Source organism: Neltuma alba, unplaced genomic scaffold, assembly GCF_004799145.2.
Source record: "Neltuma alba isolate B1F8T4 unplaced genomic scaffold, ASM479914v2 tig00010840_pilon, whole genome shotgun sequence".
NCBI classification, from domain to species: Eukaryota; Viridiplantae; Streptophyta; class Magnoliopsida; order Fabales; family Fabaceae; genus Neltuma; species Neltuma alba.
Window position 1 is genome coordinate 210,749 of NW_021635638.1, and position 16,160 is coordinate 226,908.

General features: G+C 34.8%; 1 protein-coding gene across 2 annotated transcripts; it reads left to right on the forward strand.

Annotated features, from left to right (window-relative positions):
* The first annotated feature begins 73 nt into the window (after positions 1-73).
* Positions 74-3,073, forward strand: LOC114759404 (uncharacterized). 2 transcript variants are annotated; one of them, XM_028948577.1, is made up of 3 exons: positions 323-334; positions 406-512; positions 1,016-3,073. In XM_028948577.1, the coding sequence occupies exon 3, from the start codon at positions 2,042-2,044 to the stop codon at positions 2,768-2,770; it is 729 nt and encodes a 242-aa protein (XP_028804410.1). In that variant the 5' UTR covers positions 323-334; positions 406-512; positions 1,016-2,041; the 3' UTR covers positions 2,771-3,073. The 2 variants fall into 2 exon arrangements, with proteins under 2 accessions (XP_028804409.1, XP_028804410.1); XM_028948576.1 differs by having other exon boundaries at positions 74-512.
* Positions 3,074-16,160: the final 13,087 nt, after the last annotated feature.

Here is a 16,160-nt window from a genome sequence, read left to right on the forward strand (position 1 = left end):
TTGAAAGGGTTTGAACCAAGAAATATCAATGAACGGAATAACCAAAATTGGACGAGTGTGTGAGAAGGGCGTGACTACAGTGTGCAAGTGATGGAGGCAAAGATGATTGGTTTCTTGAGCTGCAGGTGACAAATAATCCAAAAAATTCAACGCCATCATTTGTTTCTAAAGACACATACAAAAATCAGTGCCAAAAAAATTGCAATTGTACAGCATATGCACATGTTTCTGCTTTTTCCTGCATATACTGGACAATAAACCTAACAGGCATAGTAAGACTGTCCAGTGGAGGAATTAATCTTTACATCCACCAAGCCTATTCAGAACATGGTAGGTACATGTTGAGTCAATTATTTGATCTTATGATGTTTCTAAATGAGTTTATAATGCTAACAGTACAGATAGGAAGAAAAAGGGCTTCAAAGTAGTTATCACAGTAACAGTGATAGAAGGAGTGATTACCATTGCCATCTGTGCTTATATCTCAAACGCGTGGACTGCTAAATATTCTGGTACATTTCCCAAATACCTGTGTATTTCAAGAATAATCATGTTCTCTTCATTGATTTGTTGCTTTGGTAAACTAGCCTGTGCTTTCCGCGCGATGCATGGGGAGCTTATAAATATGAAATTATTTCATCTTAATTCTCGTTAAGAAAATAATCCATACCTTCCATAGCATATCAACAATGCATTATTACATGTTTTTTAGGTGATACATTAATATTTCATGACGCATGCAAGATCCCAAATCTTTCCTTGAAATATTTGCTACATGCAGACTTGTGCATGCAATCATTTTTCACTCTAGATCACTAAATCACCTAAACTTAGCCTTCATTGTATCCAGAAATAATTTGAATAACAGAAATGGTTTGTAACAATTCTTAGCCATGTCCCCCCCCCCAAATATCTTTGTCAACAAATGAAGAAGGAAAATATATTATAATCAGTTACTGCTTGATTTCTTGTATTGATTTACTTTGAGGTATTTCAGATATATGATTGTATTCAGCAAGAAAAAAGGAAAGCAAGGCAAAGTTATTGCAGAAAAAAAGAAGAAACCCACTAGGAGATGTGAAAAATGCAAAACTTGAGAAGCTACCACTGTTTCATTTTAGAATCGTTGCAACTGCAACCATCAACTTCAGCATTGCTAATAAGCTTGGAAGGGTGGTTTCGATCTGGTATACAAGGTAACTAAATCTTAAGAAATGAATCTTCTTTCAGATAATTTCTATGATCTACTATGTTTCTGATATGATATTGTAATAAATAAATAACAGAATTATGTGAGTTAGTTAGAATAATAGTTAGTTACCAGCAGTTGGACTTTGCCTATATAAACAAGCTTATCTCTCATTTCTAAGTGTGCTGTATTGTGATCAACCTAATGGAACTCTCTGTCTCTTCTGTCTATTGACTTCTACTCTCTCCCCCTTCTCTCTAATTTCCCCTATTCTCTTTGTTTCTCTTCGTTTTCCCTTCTCTCTCTCTGTCTCTCTCTCTTTTCCAATAACATAACAGTGGTATTCAGAGCCAATCTTTCCTTGGCCCTACCTCTCTTTCTTTTCCAATAACATAACAGAGCCAGTCTTTCCTTGGCCCTCCCCCCCTACTTGGTTCTTTCTCCCTCATTCCCAATCAATTTCAAGTTCCATGGAGGAACATCTCCTCAACATCGAACAGAAATTGAATTCAGTCGATGGACTACAAGGCTCCGTCACTAAATTAAGAGGCCCTTCTTGGCTTGTCCACGCAGCTTCAAGAAATCATGAAACAAAAGGACTTGCTCTGTCTTCGACATTGAGGGTTCTTGGCAAAATTTAATTCCGAATTTGACGCAATTTCCTCCAAAATCTCATTGCCTGAAAAATGGTTGGTTAATGCTTACATCTCGATGCTGCAAGAAGACTATGCCAAACCAGTACGTCTGTTCACGCCTCGGACGATGTGCAAAGCCAAAAGCCTCGCAAGAATGCAGGAGCTCGCTTTGTAATGGAAGCGCAAGAAGCACGAGGCCCAAGAGGTATTCGTTGAAATGCAAGAATCGTCTGGCGTCAGCGAGCAACCACAGAAGAGTCCTCAAGATGTTTGTGAAGACAGCAACATCACAAGAACCACAAGTCTAAGTCTTCTTGAACCTGCCCAAGGTGCGTCGAGTGCGCCAAGGGAGACCAACACTGTAAAGAAAGGTACAAAGAGCTTTGGGCTTGCAACTTCTGGCTCTGAGCGAATTACGTCGAGCACAATGGAGCAAAACAAAGAAGCAAAGCCAAGTTCGAATGACCTTGGGGTGTCCACGCAGATGTTCTTGCATGCGACAATGAAGAACAAAGGCATAAGGACATGTACAAATGGAGTTAGGCTCTACATGCATGGTATTAATCTTGAGTGTCAAGCTCCAAGAACGCGAGAAAGTATGAGAATAGCATCTGGAAGAGTTTTGAAAACCACTAACCCTATTTCAGGCTCTGTTTCTTCAAAGATGGACTCGGCTTCTTCACTTTCTTCAAGTGTCGTCTCTCTATTGATCGGAAACAATGTGAAAATGCCATCTGGTGTTAATGGGTCTTCCATATTTCACTTCGTTGGAGGTTTACAGTGTGAGGATAGGAAGCAGTCATCAAATGACAGTGGGTCCCAATTGGTGACATGCAAACGCAACTTTTGGATAAACTACCCAGTTTCCAGGACTGTTCAGCCTGCAGCTAGCACTTTTCCTTCATATATAGGATTACAATTGGCTTGCACTTTGTTTAAGCAATAGAAGTATTTTAGATTTACACTGGATTTAGTAATATCAGATAAGCATATGGGCTTTATCTTTCAAGAAAAGGGCCCAAGTTCATTGCTGCAATGGATTTCTCATATTCAAGTTTTCCCTACAAGAATTTTAATTCGGATATGGTTCAAGGGAAAGTTAATCAAAATGCTTCAAGGATCTAGGTTGATGCAAGGTTCTATGTACCTTGACCCTTGAGGACAAGGGTCTTTGGGGAGGGGGGTATTGATATGATATTGTAATAAATAAATAACAGAATTATGTGAGTTAGTTAGAATAATAGTTAGTTTACCAGCAGTTGGACTTTGCTTATATAATCAGGCTATCTCTTATTTGTAAGTGTGCTGTATTGTGATCAACCTAGTGGAACTCTCTTTCTCTTCCGTCTATTGCCTTCTACTCTCTCCCCCTTCTCTCTTGAGGAATTAGAACCAATAATAAAACTATTCAATATATTATTTCTGAAGCCAAGGAGTACAATATATAACCAGCTAGGGTAAATCAAAGATAAAAAGAGAATCAAAGAAATCTATCCTAATCTGACTAATAATCCTACTCAAATTAATAATCTAAATACAAAGAATGAGACTGATAAATAAAACACACGGCTTATTAGGCTTCGGCCTTGTCTTCCAATACTCCCCCTCAAACTGGTGAGTAGATGTCGATCATTCCCAACTTGCTCCTTAGTCCTTCAAATGAGTCTTTGGGTAATGGCTTAGTAAACAAATCTGCCACTTGATTTTTTGTTCAGATATGGGATAAGTCAATGATACCACCCTCAATTTTTTCCCTTATAAAGTGTCTGTCAATTTCCACATGCTTTGTCCTGTCGTGATGCACAGGATTTAGGGCCATTTCTATAGCTGACTTACTATCACACCAAAGCTTTATTGGCCCAGTATGCATTAGTCTTAGTTCTTTTAGAACTCTAATCATCCAGATCCCTTCGCAGACCCCAAGGGCTAGTGCCCTCAGTTCTGCCTCAGCATTGCTTTTGGAAACTACTGGTTGCTTCTTACTTCTCCAAGTAACTAGATTTCCCCATAAGTAAGCGATGTATCCAGTAGTGGACCTCCTATCTAGCAAGGACTGCCCATGATTTGCATTCAAGTATGTTGTTCTTGCGGTTGATTCATGAACTGACTTACAACTCCCACAGCGTAGCTATATCTGGTCATGTATGAGCTAGATAAATGAGCTTTCCTACCAACTGTTGGTATCTTCTAGTGTCATCTGGTACCCCATCCTTCTTGTATTCTAAATTGCACTCAGCTTCCATGAGAGTTTCTACAGGTTTGGCTCCAAACATTCCTGTTTCCTGCAACAAGTCTAGTGTGTATTTCCTCTAAAAGACATTTAAACCCTATTTGGTTCTACTAATCTCCATCATAAGGAAATACCTCATCTGTCCCAAATCTTTCATCTCGAACTTAGCTGCCAATTATCTCTTTAACTTTCTTATGGTACTTTCATCATTTCCTGTGATCACAATATCATCTACATATACTATCAGGATAGTTATTTGATCACGAGCATGCTTTATGAATAGTGTGTGATCTGATTGCCCTTGTGAGTATCCCATCTTTTTCATAGTTGTCAAGAATCTTTCGAACCAAGCTCTAGGGGATTGTTTCAACCCGTATAATGATTTCCGGAGTTTACAAACCTTTGAGCAATTTGTCGGGTTCTTTAAGCCCGCAGGTGTCTCCCTATATACTTCTTCTTTGAGGTCCTCATTTAGAAAGGCATTTTTCACATCTAACTAATAAAGTGGCCAGTCTAGATTTGCTGCTACTGATAAAAGAACCTTAATGGTGTTGAGCTTAGCTATCGAAGCAAAGGTTTCTTGATAATCAACTCCATATGTTTGTGTATATCCTCGGGCCACAAGTCTAGCTTTACATTTGTTCATGCTTCCATCTGGATTGTACTTGATAGTGAAAACCCACCGACTCCGCACGGTCTTCTTTCCTTAGGGTAGATCAGTGATTTTCCACGTTTCATTCTGTTTTAATGGTTTCAACTCTTCATTGATAGCCTGTTTCCAATTAGAGTTACCAATAGCCACTTGAAATGTCTTGGGTACTCTTTCACTGGATAAGTTTGCTACAAACATCTGCATTCTAGAAGACAATTTATCATAGGAAACAAATTGGATGCTGAGTACAAGATCTTACCCTTTTTCTGAGGGCAATTGGCCACCCAAGTTCTTCAGGACCTAACATTGGATTGGAGACTTGGTTATGCCTTGGAATGTGAGAGACTCTATTATTTTGCTACTCCTTTGAGTGTTGTTGTTCTTCTTTATTATTAGATTCAGTACCATGCTCCTGGTCCATCCCAGTATTCATCTCAACACTATTTTCCTGATTGCTGTGGTTTTGTTGGGTAGAAGAAACTTGTGGGTTTGGATTTTCAGGCTTTGATTGAGTAGGGGAAGTTTGTGGGTTTAGGTTTTTAGAAGTTTGTGGGTTTTTGGATATGACCCAGTATTGGTTTGGTTTAGGGCTATCTTGGCTTGTTTGAGCAGCAGGGGTATCTAAAGTTAGCCATCCCTCAGTATCATAATTCTCCCCCTGAATGGGCAACTTGGGATAGTAGGAATCTTCTTCTAAAAATACAACATCCTTAATAACATAAACTCTCCTGGTTGTGAGACAATAACACTTATAACCTTTTTGGGTAGGAGAATACCCAAGAAAGATACATTTTAGAGCTCTTGGTTCAAGTTTGTTGCCCTTATCTTGGTGTATATATACTACACATCCAAATACTTTCAAGGGAATGTCTGAAACTAGGGGTGAATTTGGGTAGGTTTCAAGAAGTGTTTGGATAGGAGTTTGGTAGCTGAGTGTTTTTATGGGCATTCTATTGATCAGATAGGCTGATGCGAGGATAGCTTCTCCCCAGAACAGGTTTGGAACATTCCTGGCAATCATAATGGCTTGAGTGACTTCTAGGAGATGTTGATTCTTTCATTCAGCTACCCTATTCTGTTGTGGTGTGTATGCACATGAAGTTTGATGGTGGATTCCTTGTTGGTCAAGGAATTCCTTAAAGGTTGTACTGAGGTACTCTCTTGCATTGTCACTTTTTAATATCTTGATTGTCCCTTGGAATTCAGTTTTCACAAATGTGTGGAAACTCCTGAAAATGTTAAACACTTTCGATCTTTCTTTCATTAGGTATACCCAAGTCACTCTAGTGTGGTCATCAATAAAGGTCACAAACCACCTAGAATTAGAGGTTGATTTAACTCTTGCGGGTCTCCAAATATCACTATGTATTAAGGTAAAGGATGCGGTTGGTTTATAGGCTTGTTTGGGATAGGAATTTCTTGTTTGTTTTGCAAATTGGCAAGTTTCACAAAAGAAAGGAACTGAACTTTTATTCAATAAATTTGAAAATAAATGTTTCATATAATCAAAGCTGGGATGGCCTATCCTAGAATGCCATAATAATACATCCTTATTTGAAGAATTTGAATGGAACAAAGCCTTGCCCACATATTTATTGGTGATCCTAGAGCCTTCAAGATAATAGAGTTCGTCCCATTCTTTAGTAATACCATTCCTCCTCCTTGTTGTCAAATCCTAAAAACACACCCGGTTTCATCAAAAAGCACTCAGCAGTGATGATTTTTAGTTATTTTACTCACTGATAGTAAATTACATGCAAGCACTGGGACAAATAAAACATTATGTAATTCTAAGTTATTCGAAATCTCGACTGTTCCAACACCATAGACTTTAGAGAAGATTCCATTAGCAACTTTCACTTTGAGGTTCTCATCATGACAATACTTTAAAATTCTGAACAAAGATTTATTACCCGTCATATGATCTGTAGCTCCAGAGTCAACAATCCAAGTATTTTCAATGGTTACCATGGCATTTAGGGCTATAATAGAATTACCTGACTTTACCAAATTTGCTTTAGGGGTAGAGATCGAGTTATTATGCTTCTTAAGGATTTGTCCGAGTACTTGTAGCTCTTCTCGACTAAGAGTTTCTCCATTCTCTTCATTCTCAGCAGTTGCAACATACCCCCTACTCTCCGGTCTTCATTTTTGTTTCAAATTTGCTGGCTTGCCGTGTAATTTCCAGCATATGTCCCTAGTATGACCATTTTTGTTGCAATGATCACACCATCCTTTGGAATTCTTCTTTCCCCTCTGTTCCAGTCAATTGTTGCCTTTTACTATTAATGCTGAACTCTCTGAGGGTGCAGATACACTCAGGGTGAGTAGTTTTCTGCTTTCTTCACACCTGATCATGTTGAAAGCTTCGAATAGCGATGGCAGCGGCTTCATTCCCATAATTCTTCCTCTTACGTCATCAAACACATCAACAAGACCAAGTAAGAACTCATAAGTTCTTTCTTTTTCGACTAGCTCCCTGTATAGTTGGGCATCACTGCTGTACTTCCATTCATGGACATCAAACATATCCAACTGCTGCCACAAACGTGTGAGAGCAGTATAATACTGTGTCACTGTCATATTTCCTTATTTCAACTCCCTTTGCAACTTCTTGATTTGAAACAGAGTAGTAATATTCTCCATAGCCGAGTATGTTCTTTTTGCAGCATCCCATATCTTCTTTGCTGTCTTAACAAGCAAATAGTCTTCATTGATGTCTACTATCATGGAACTACATAACCAGGTCATTACTAAATTATTTTCGGCGAACCATGTATCATACTTTGGGTCATTAAGACTTGGTTGTGGAGCCTCTCCACTGATATATTTTTCCTTTCTTTTGCCTTGTAAGTACATCAGGACGCTTTGAGACCATTATAGATAATTACTTCCATTCAGTTTGTGAGTAACAAGCATCTGTGGTGTCTCAGTGGTCATACCAGGTTCTATTCCCATTGAAGAGGAAGAACCCGATGCAAAAGGGCTTGATGTAGAAGAGCTCAAACTAGAAGAAGAAGTAGACGATGCTATACCTGCTGTAAACGCTAATGAAGATCACCTCATTGTGCCAAACAAGGGCGAAAATTCTCCAGAATCCATCTTATTCACGTCGGGTTCACTATATTGCACGATTACGGTCATGCCTTTGTGCGACAAGTCAGTCTAGTCTCAATCGCTCTCTTCGTTCCAGCCAGATTGCTCTGTTGGGTTCGCTTAGATTGCACGATTATGATCGTGCTTTAGTGCGGCAGTTACTCGGTGCTTCAGCACAACAATTACTTGGTCTTAATGGCAGACGAAGACGCGCCCAGTGCCTCAGTTGTCGACGTGTCTTCGTGTGACCAAGTTAATTGACTTTGACCGTGACTTTTATCCTCTCTCTCTGGGCGCTCTGATAGCATGAGGAATTAGAGCCAATAATAAAACTGCTCGATATATTATTTCTGAAGCCAAGGAATACAATATATAACTAGCTAGGGTAAATCAAAGATAAAAAGAGAATCAAAGAAATCTATCCTAATCTAACTAATAATCCTAATCAGATTAATAATCTAAATGCAAATAATGAAATTGATAAATAAAACATAGCTTATTAGGCTTGGGCCTTGTCTTCCAATATCTCTAATTTCCCCTATTCTCTCTGTTGCTCTTCGCTTTCCCTTCTGTCTCTCTCTCTTTCTTTTCCAATAACATAACAGTTTCCTTTAATATTTATATATGTCTCTACATAATTATGTATTACACTAAGGAGAATTGCAAGATGGACAGGAAATAGCAGTGAAAAGACTCTCAAGAACTTCTAAACAAGGGCTAGAAGAATTTATGAATGAAGTGGTTGTGATTTCAAAGCTACAACATCGTAATCTTGTAAGAATTTTAGGATGTTGTATTGAAGGAGAGGAAAAAATGTTGGTACATAAGTACATGCCTAACAAGAGTTTGGATGCTTTTATATATCGATCAAGCTTTGTTCTTGGACTTTTAACTAAGTTTTTCCAAACAATATTTTATTGATCACTTGATTGATCAATCTTTAATCAATCATCTACTTGAACATTATACAATCTATGTTTTCATCTCTAGCATTCATTTATTAATAAAGCATTCGATCATTATTCTTTGAAAATCTGCTTCTCTCTCACTTAGCTTTATCTACAACGTGATCGATTAAACAGTTTTCACTCACTTGATCGATCATAGACTCATTTCAGTTAACGACAACAAGCTACAATGATTCTCAAAATCTGTTGAATATTACTCTTCAAGCTTTTCTCAGCCTTCCTGTTTATCTTAATTTTCTATTATAAGGGATTTAAAGCCATAGGTGATCTTAGACAGTTTCCTGCTTAATCTTTCAAAGGTCACTCTTTTCATTTATCAATCATTTGATAGATCATTAGTTAATTCATAACTTGATCGATAAATATAGTTATTTGTTTCAAATTCCTTCACTTTGTTTAATCGATAACATGATCGATCAACCAATTATCGGTCATGATTTCGATCAAGGATGTTTAGTTTATGTTTAAAGTACTTGATGATTGATTGGTTCCACTTCCAACTGTCATATGACTATCAATTCTTATTGTTCGATCAGTTATTTTCATGAGTTTCATTCATAAAGAAAAATTTATTAGTCTCAAGTTGTTAGATTTAAGGTCTTGATGATAACAAATTAAAGAATCTGTGTTTTAGTAAGTTGATTGATCACCTGATGGATCAAGGGTTTATCGATCACTTAATAGATAAAAGTCCTGTATAAACAAATAACTTAGCAGAAATGTTAATTGATAACTTGATAGATAAATCAATTTGTATGTGTTGATCGATCAATTGATTGACTATCGTTAACATTGTTGTGTATAGAAGTCTACAGAAAATTATCGATCAATTGATTGATAATATAATGATCGAACAACGGACAGATAATGGGACACAATTTTTGGTAAGTATTTATCGATCACATAGTTGATAAATAAGTCATCGATCAAAAAACAGATAAATGGTAAAGCTTCCTACTCTCATCTATTTTGTTTTAACCATCGTTTATCGATCACTTTATCAATCACAGGATTATCAATAAATTTTTCTGTCCTTGCATAATAACTTACCTGTTTATCGATATTTTTCTTCTATTTGAGTCTTTTTGAAAAATACTTTATTGATCACTTGATCGATCAACGATTTATTGATCAAATGATCGATTATCACCTTTTCACTGGTTTAAACTGTTTAAGTCTTTCTTCGATCACTTGATCGATCATCGATTTATCAATAAAATGATCGATCATCCAATCTTCTGAATATTCTGTTTTCACATAATGTGATCGATCAAACATTTTCCTGGCATTTCAGAACTAAGCGTCTCAACTACATTTTTATCGATCGCTTGATTGACAGACCACTTGCTCGATCATCACAAGATTTGTGCTCTTCATGGAAATCTTTGTTAAACCTCTTTTTATCGATCAAATTTTCTATTATCCATTTATCGATAAAGTATTTGATCAATGTACCTTGAAAATCAAATTCTCTCTTGCTTATCTTGATCGATCAAACATTTTTCGATCACTTATTCAATCAATGGTCCAGCTCTTTCAATAACAAGAAGCTACGGTGAGATTTAAGAAACATCTGAATATTTCTCTTCGAGTTTTTCTTAGCCTTACATTTTATCTTAATTCTCTATTTTAAGGATTTAAAATCATAAGTGACCTTGAGCCTTTTCTCTACATATTCTTTGTCAAGTCACTCTTTTCAGTTATCGATCACTTGATCAGTCATGAGTTAATCTATAACTTGATCAATAAATATAGTTATCTGTTTCAAAATCATCTTAATTAATCGATAACGTAATTGATAAACCAGTTATCGATCATGACTTCAATCAAGGATGTTCAGTTCATAGTTATTAGATCTGATGTTTGATTGATCCCCTTCTCATCTACCATATAAATATTATTATCATTTGAGCAGTTATCTTTATGAGTTTCATTCCAAAGGAAAAACTTATTAGATTGAAGTATTGATGCAGAATACGAAGCAAGCTCAACAGTTATTTAAGTAGCCTGTAACCTACCATGTCAGAAGCATTAATGGTGAATACTGTTGCAACTGGGAAAACATGTAACCGAACTCTCAACGGCTAGAAGCTCTTTCATCTAACGGTTATTAAACTTCCCCAACTACAAAAGGCATAAAAAAGCATTAAATACAAGATTGAATACGGGAACTACCTTCTGCAAAAACTCTTACTGTTGCATTCAATACTCTGTTTTCTCTTTAACTGAGCTTTAGTGTTTCATACTCATTTACTTTATGAGAGAGACTAATACACCATCAGTAATCACGTTCTGAGTGTAACTCAAGAGTGTGGACTCTTGAGTGGGTTTGTAACCTTACGGGTAGTAAGGGGGAGTGATTGAGAAAATCAATTGCTATATTGAGGCACCAAAAGCCCGGCTAATCTTAGACTATATATAGTGGAAATCTCAAAGGTGTTCTGAGGATTGGACATAGGTCAAGTGATTAAGACCGAACCAGTATAAATCCGGTGTCTTTAATCTGCGGTGAAATCTTTTTAACTCTAAGCTCTCTGTTTTTATTAATTTCATTGTTTCAATTCAGTTAAAATTTTTATAACTCACCCAATTCACCCACCTTTTGGGTAAGACTGCCACTAACACAAGTGTTGTTACAGAATACGAAGCTCAACGGATATTTAGTAGCCCTTAACCTACCGTGTCAGAAGCATTAATGGTGAATACCGTTGAAACTGGGAAAGCATGCAACTGAATTTCCAACGGCTAGAAGCTCTTCAGTCTAATAGTTAATTAAACTTCTCTAACTATAAAAGGTACGAAGAGCATTGAATGAGTCATTTAATACGCAAGCTATCCTCTATTGAAATATTTACTGTTGTATTCAATACTCTATTCTTTACTGAGCATCAGTGTTTCATATACATTTACTCTGTGAGAGAGACTGATACACCTTCTTTACTTACTTTCTGAGAGTAACTCAAGAGTGTAGACTCTTGAGAGGGATTGTAACGTTACGGGTAGTAAGGGGGAGTGATTGAGGAAATCAATTACTGCACTGAGGCACCAAGAACCTGTTTAATCTTGGGATTATAGTGAAAATCTCAGAGGTGTTCTGAGGACTTTTTTTATTTGATTTGTAGCTTTTTTAATTCTCTTATCTTAATTAATTTAAAGTTCCTTGTTTATAAACTTACATATTTTTTATGATGAAAACTCTTATGCTAATAAAGAGATTGATAGTGTTCAAAATTGTTTGGCAGGACAATTTCTTCAAGAGTTCTTTTCTCAAAATGATATATGAGGTTTTTGGCCTAGATAAGTTAGGAAGATTTTATGGTGTTAAAGTTACTTGTGTTATATGATTAAGTTAGAATGTACAGGTTTTTCCTTTCTTTTTTTTTTTTTTTTTTTGCTTAACTATGTGGATGTTATTTTGATAAGTTAGGGTTTAAGGTGTTATTAGGATTGAGGATTCTATTTGTATGAAAACTGTGATGATTTGTCTATGCTGAATCACTACTATTGTTGTAGTATGTTTTGGTTCTATATGCTTTTGTCTGAATTGCAAGGTTCAAATAAAAACTAGAATAAACAAATTACCAAATTTTATTTTTAAAAAAATAATAATTGATTCATCTGTTCACCAGACTTGACAAATTGAATATGGTGGGGCATATTCGTTTGGTCCGGTGAATAGATGAATGTAGACGCACAATATTCATCTTTTTGCAACAAGTGAGTATATAGCTGCATCTACAACTTCTTTGTCCACGTCTCCCTTTAAACAGATGAAAAAGGCCACCAGAACACGAAAATGGACCTTTTTGTGTTAGTACAGAATATAAAAGTTAGTAGAAAAATTTGTTTTAGTTTTAAATATAAAATCTCAACTCATTTTGTTTCCTAAATATATTTTTTTATCTAAAATCACCCTATTGATTACACATGCTAAGAGAGTTTTTTGTCAAAAGAGTAATATCTAATGCAAATGATTAAAATCGTATTTTAAGAAAATCAACACATTTTTTTAATAAATGACTAATTTTTTTATAATATCTGTAAATTAATTATCTAACTGCTACATTTATATTAAAGGGAGTAATTAATGTGCATTTTGAGGGGGCATTTGCATTATTTCAAGGAAAATAATAATTAAAAACTATGCTTATACCACTCTATTCCTATTTATGTCACTTATAGGGCAGTTAACACTACAAAAAGCAGTTTATTACTAACAAAATTAGCAACTAAAAATTAGTCCATTGCTAATCTTTGATGGATTACCAACTAAAATTCGATCACTAAACTTAGCGACTGATTATCCGTAAAAAAATCTGTCACAATTGGTCACTAATCTATCAAAAATTTATATAATAAAATAATTAAGAATGTAATGATTTAAATATATTTTCAACTGTAAAATAAATTAATATATTTTTGGAGTTAGCATTAATGAATGTATTAGTATCATTCATCTCATTATTACGTACATATTGAAACAAGAAGACAATTTCTTATAAAAGCTTGTTTTATGCTTTATTAAAATCAATTCCTCTTGATTATTAATAATAATTAAACAAATATTATAAGAATATTAATAACTTTCTTATACAAATTAATGTAAGAAAGAAACAATTCTATTATATATACAATATATTGAAAGATGTAATATATGATAGAAATTCAAAACTAAACAATGAATTTATATAAACATATCAATTTATGATTATAGATCAAACTAATGTACGTTGAAGTAAATTTTGAGTTTGAATTATTAAACAATGAAATTTGATCATAATATAATTAATAACTCATGATATAGATTAATTTTGGTCTTCAAAACACAAACAAATTGTATATACAAAAGTTTTTTTAAAAAAATTATGTAAGACACACGCATAAGTAAGAGAAGAATGTTTATTATAATCTATTCAAATCATTTCATTTTTTTATATAGAATAATTTAGTTTTCATCAAATATATAAAACACAAATAGATACTATAATATAATGCAATATAATACATATATAATTAAATTATATATCTAATCAGTATTAATTAAAAAAAACTAAATTTAAAAATATATTTATGAAAAAATTATTCAAAATTTAAAATTCAAAATCAGTCTCATTAGAAATTAATATTATATTAAAAATAATTTTTTAAAGAAATAAAATATTATAAAATAAATAGTAACACGAATATTTAAAAATTATTTTGTCATAAAAATCATTAAAATTAAAATTTTCATATAATTTATTTTTACTTTTTAATAATAATATATATGTGTATAGATAATTGTTTGAGTAAAATAATATTATATATATTTATTTATTTAATTTTGTATAAAAAGTTAGCAAGTTCATTGCAATGCGCATGCACACATAAGGTCTCTAGTTTGAGTCGTGGAGAAGTAACTTGTAGGAGAAACTATGTGGTGGTGACACGTGGTGGTGAGGTGGCATGTGAGATGGCAACATGTGGAGGTGAGGTAGTGATATATGGCGGCTAAGTTGAAGTGATAGCAACATATGGAAGTGGCAGGTAGTCATCACCGGTGATAAGGTGGCAGCTAATTCCATCGCATTTTTCATCATAAATTAGTAATGGAGTAATGATAGAAAAATTAGCAACAAAATTTTTTTGTCAATAATCCAATTAGCGACAGAGGAATTTTTCATTGCTAATTCGATTCTGTTGCTAATCACTTTTTTTTTTGGTAGTGTAATTAGTTTTTTTTTCCCAATTTTACTCTTATTGACTTAATAAATGCATGGAGAAAACTAAAGTAAATAGGTGAGAGAAAATATAAAATATAGCTTTAACACCTTTTCTTTAATATGGCACATGTGAAAAAATTATCAATTTAATACATTTCTTGACTTGTGAGCTTGGGATATAAGTGACTTATAAATAAGAACTAAGAAGCATATCGGTTTAGAGAAATATTAATTATTAAGACATGTTTGTGTGTGCGGTAAAATAGTGGACAAGTCAAGATGAAGAAGGTCGATGTGGATTATTAGGAGGCAGGATTTACGAGCATTGAAGTCTTGTAGACAAATGAATGCACACCCACCTAAGTTGGAAGCATATGGCGGTTCCTTAATTAATAGGCCTATTTTGCGGATTCTCAAGGGAAAATGATCACATTTCTTATTATTCAAAGCTATATATTCATCGGTAACTGTCTTCTTGTGTTCGCAGTCATTATGTTGTTAGTAATTCTGGTCCACCTACGCTTTATAAGTTGTTAGCTTAGTTTTGTTTTTAACGTTACATGTCTATTTGTGGTCATGATATGATTCTATTATATTGAATGAAAATATTATGTGTTGGCGGTCCCCGAAACCACCCCCCCCAAAAAAAAAAAAACTCGTTCATTAATATATTATGAACACAAGTTCAAAGAGAGTTTAATCCCCCCCCCCCCCAAAAAAAAAGAAGCTTATTAGAAGAGAACTTAAATTTATACACCATACTACACTCGTGAGGCTCCTCACTTTTTCAAGAAAACTCATCCAAGACTTGTAACAACATGGAACTATGGATGTTCACCTCCCTAGAAAGATATCTTTCTCAAGCTGTGCAAAGATATCTTTTCTGAAATTTTATTCAGACCTGCCTTAACTACATAGTCTTGTGAGGAAGAAACCATTAAAGCCCAAAAGACTTTTCTTAAACAGTTCCACGTTCACTTCACACAACCACATCCATTATTTCTCCATTAGTATTATTGTTGTGCGTTGGAGGGAGCCATGACCACCATAATCTTTAATTATACAGTCTCGCTACATGTGCATCGGTCTAAATACACAGAAAATAGGTCTAGCTCGTGAAAGCCTAAAAAGATCATTTTACTGGGGAGAAGGAAAAAACAAAAACAACCCAAAGACTTTACAGGAAATAGAAATATTATATAATTTTCAATCTGGACTGTCTTAGCATGCCCTCCCAAAGACAGATTAGTAATCTGGACTCGCAAATGAATGGTCTTCAACAGAACAACATTGCACACACTGAAGGAAGACTTAAATGTAAGTCAGTTAAAGAGTATTATTACAAATATATCTGTCCCTTTTTTGAGCTATTTATAACTGACTTAAGAAATTTACTGGTCTGGATGGAAAAAGAAAAGAAAGACATGACCCAGTCTAAAGCAGTATTTGCTGGTCTGGAAGGATATTTTTCTCAAACAGTGCAAAGATCTTTTCTGAAATTTCATGGGAACCTTAAACATAGTCTCGCGAGAGGAAGAAAGACCAATGACTTTTTCTTTTGGCAAGATCAAGACCAAAGACCTTGAACAGGTCCCATAGCTTAGTTTCTCGTTGTGTGTCCCTATCGCACTTCACAATCACCATTTAGGCACCGTTTGGATGCACTTGCAAACCATGGTTTGGAAGCT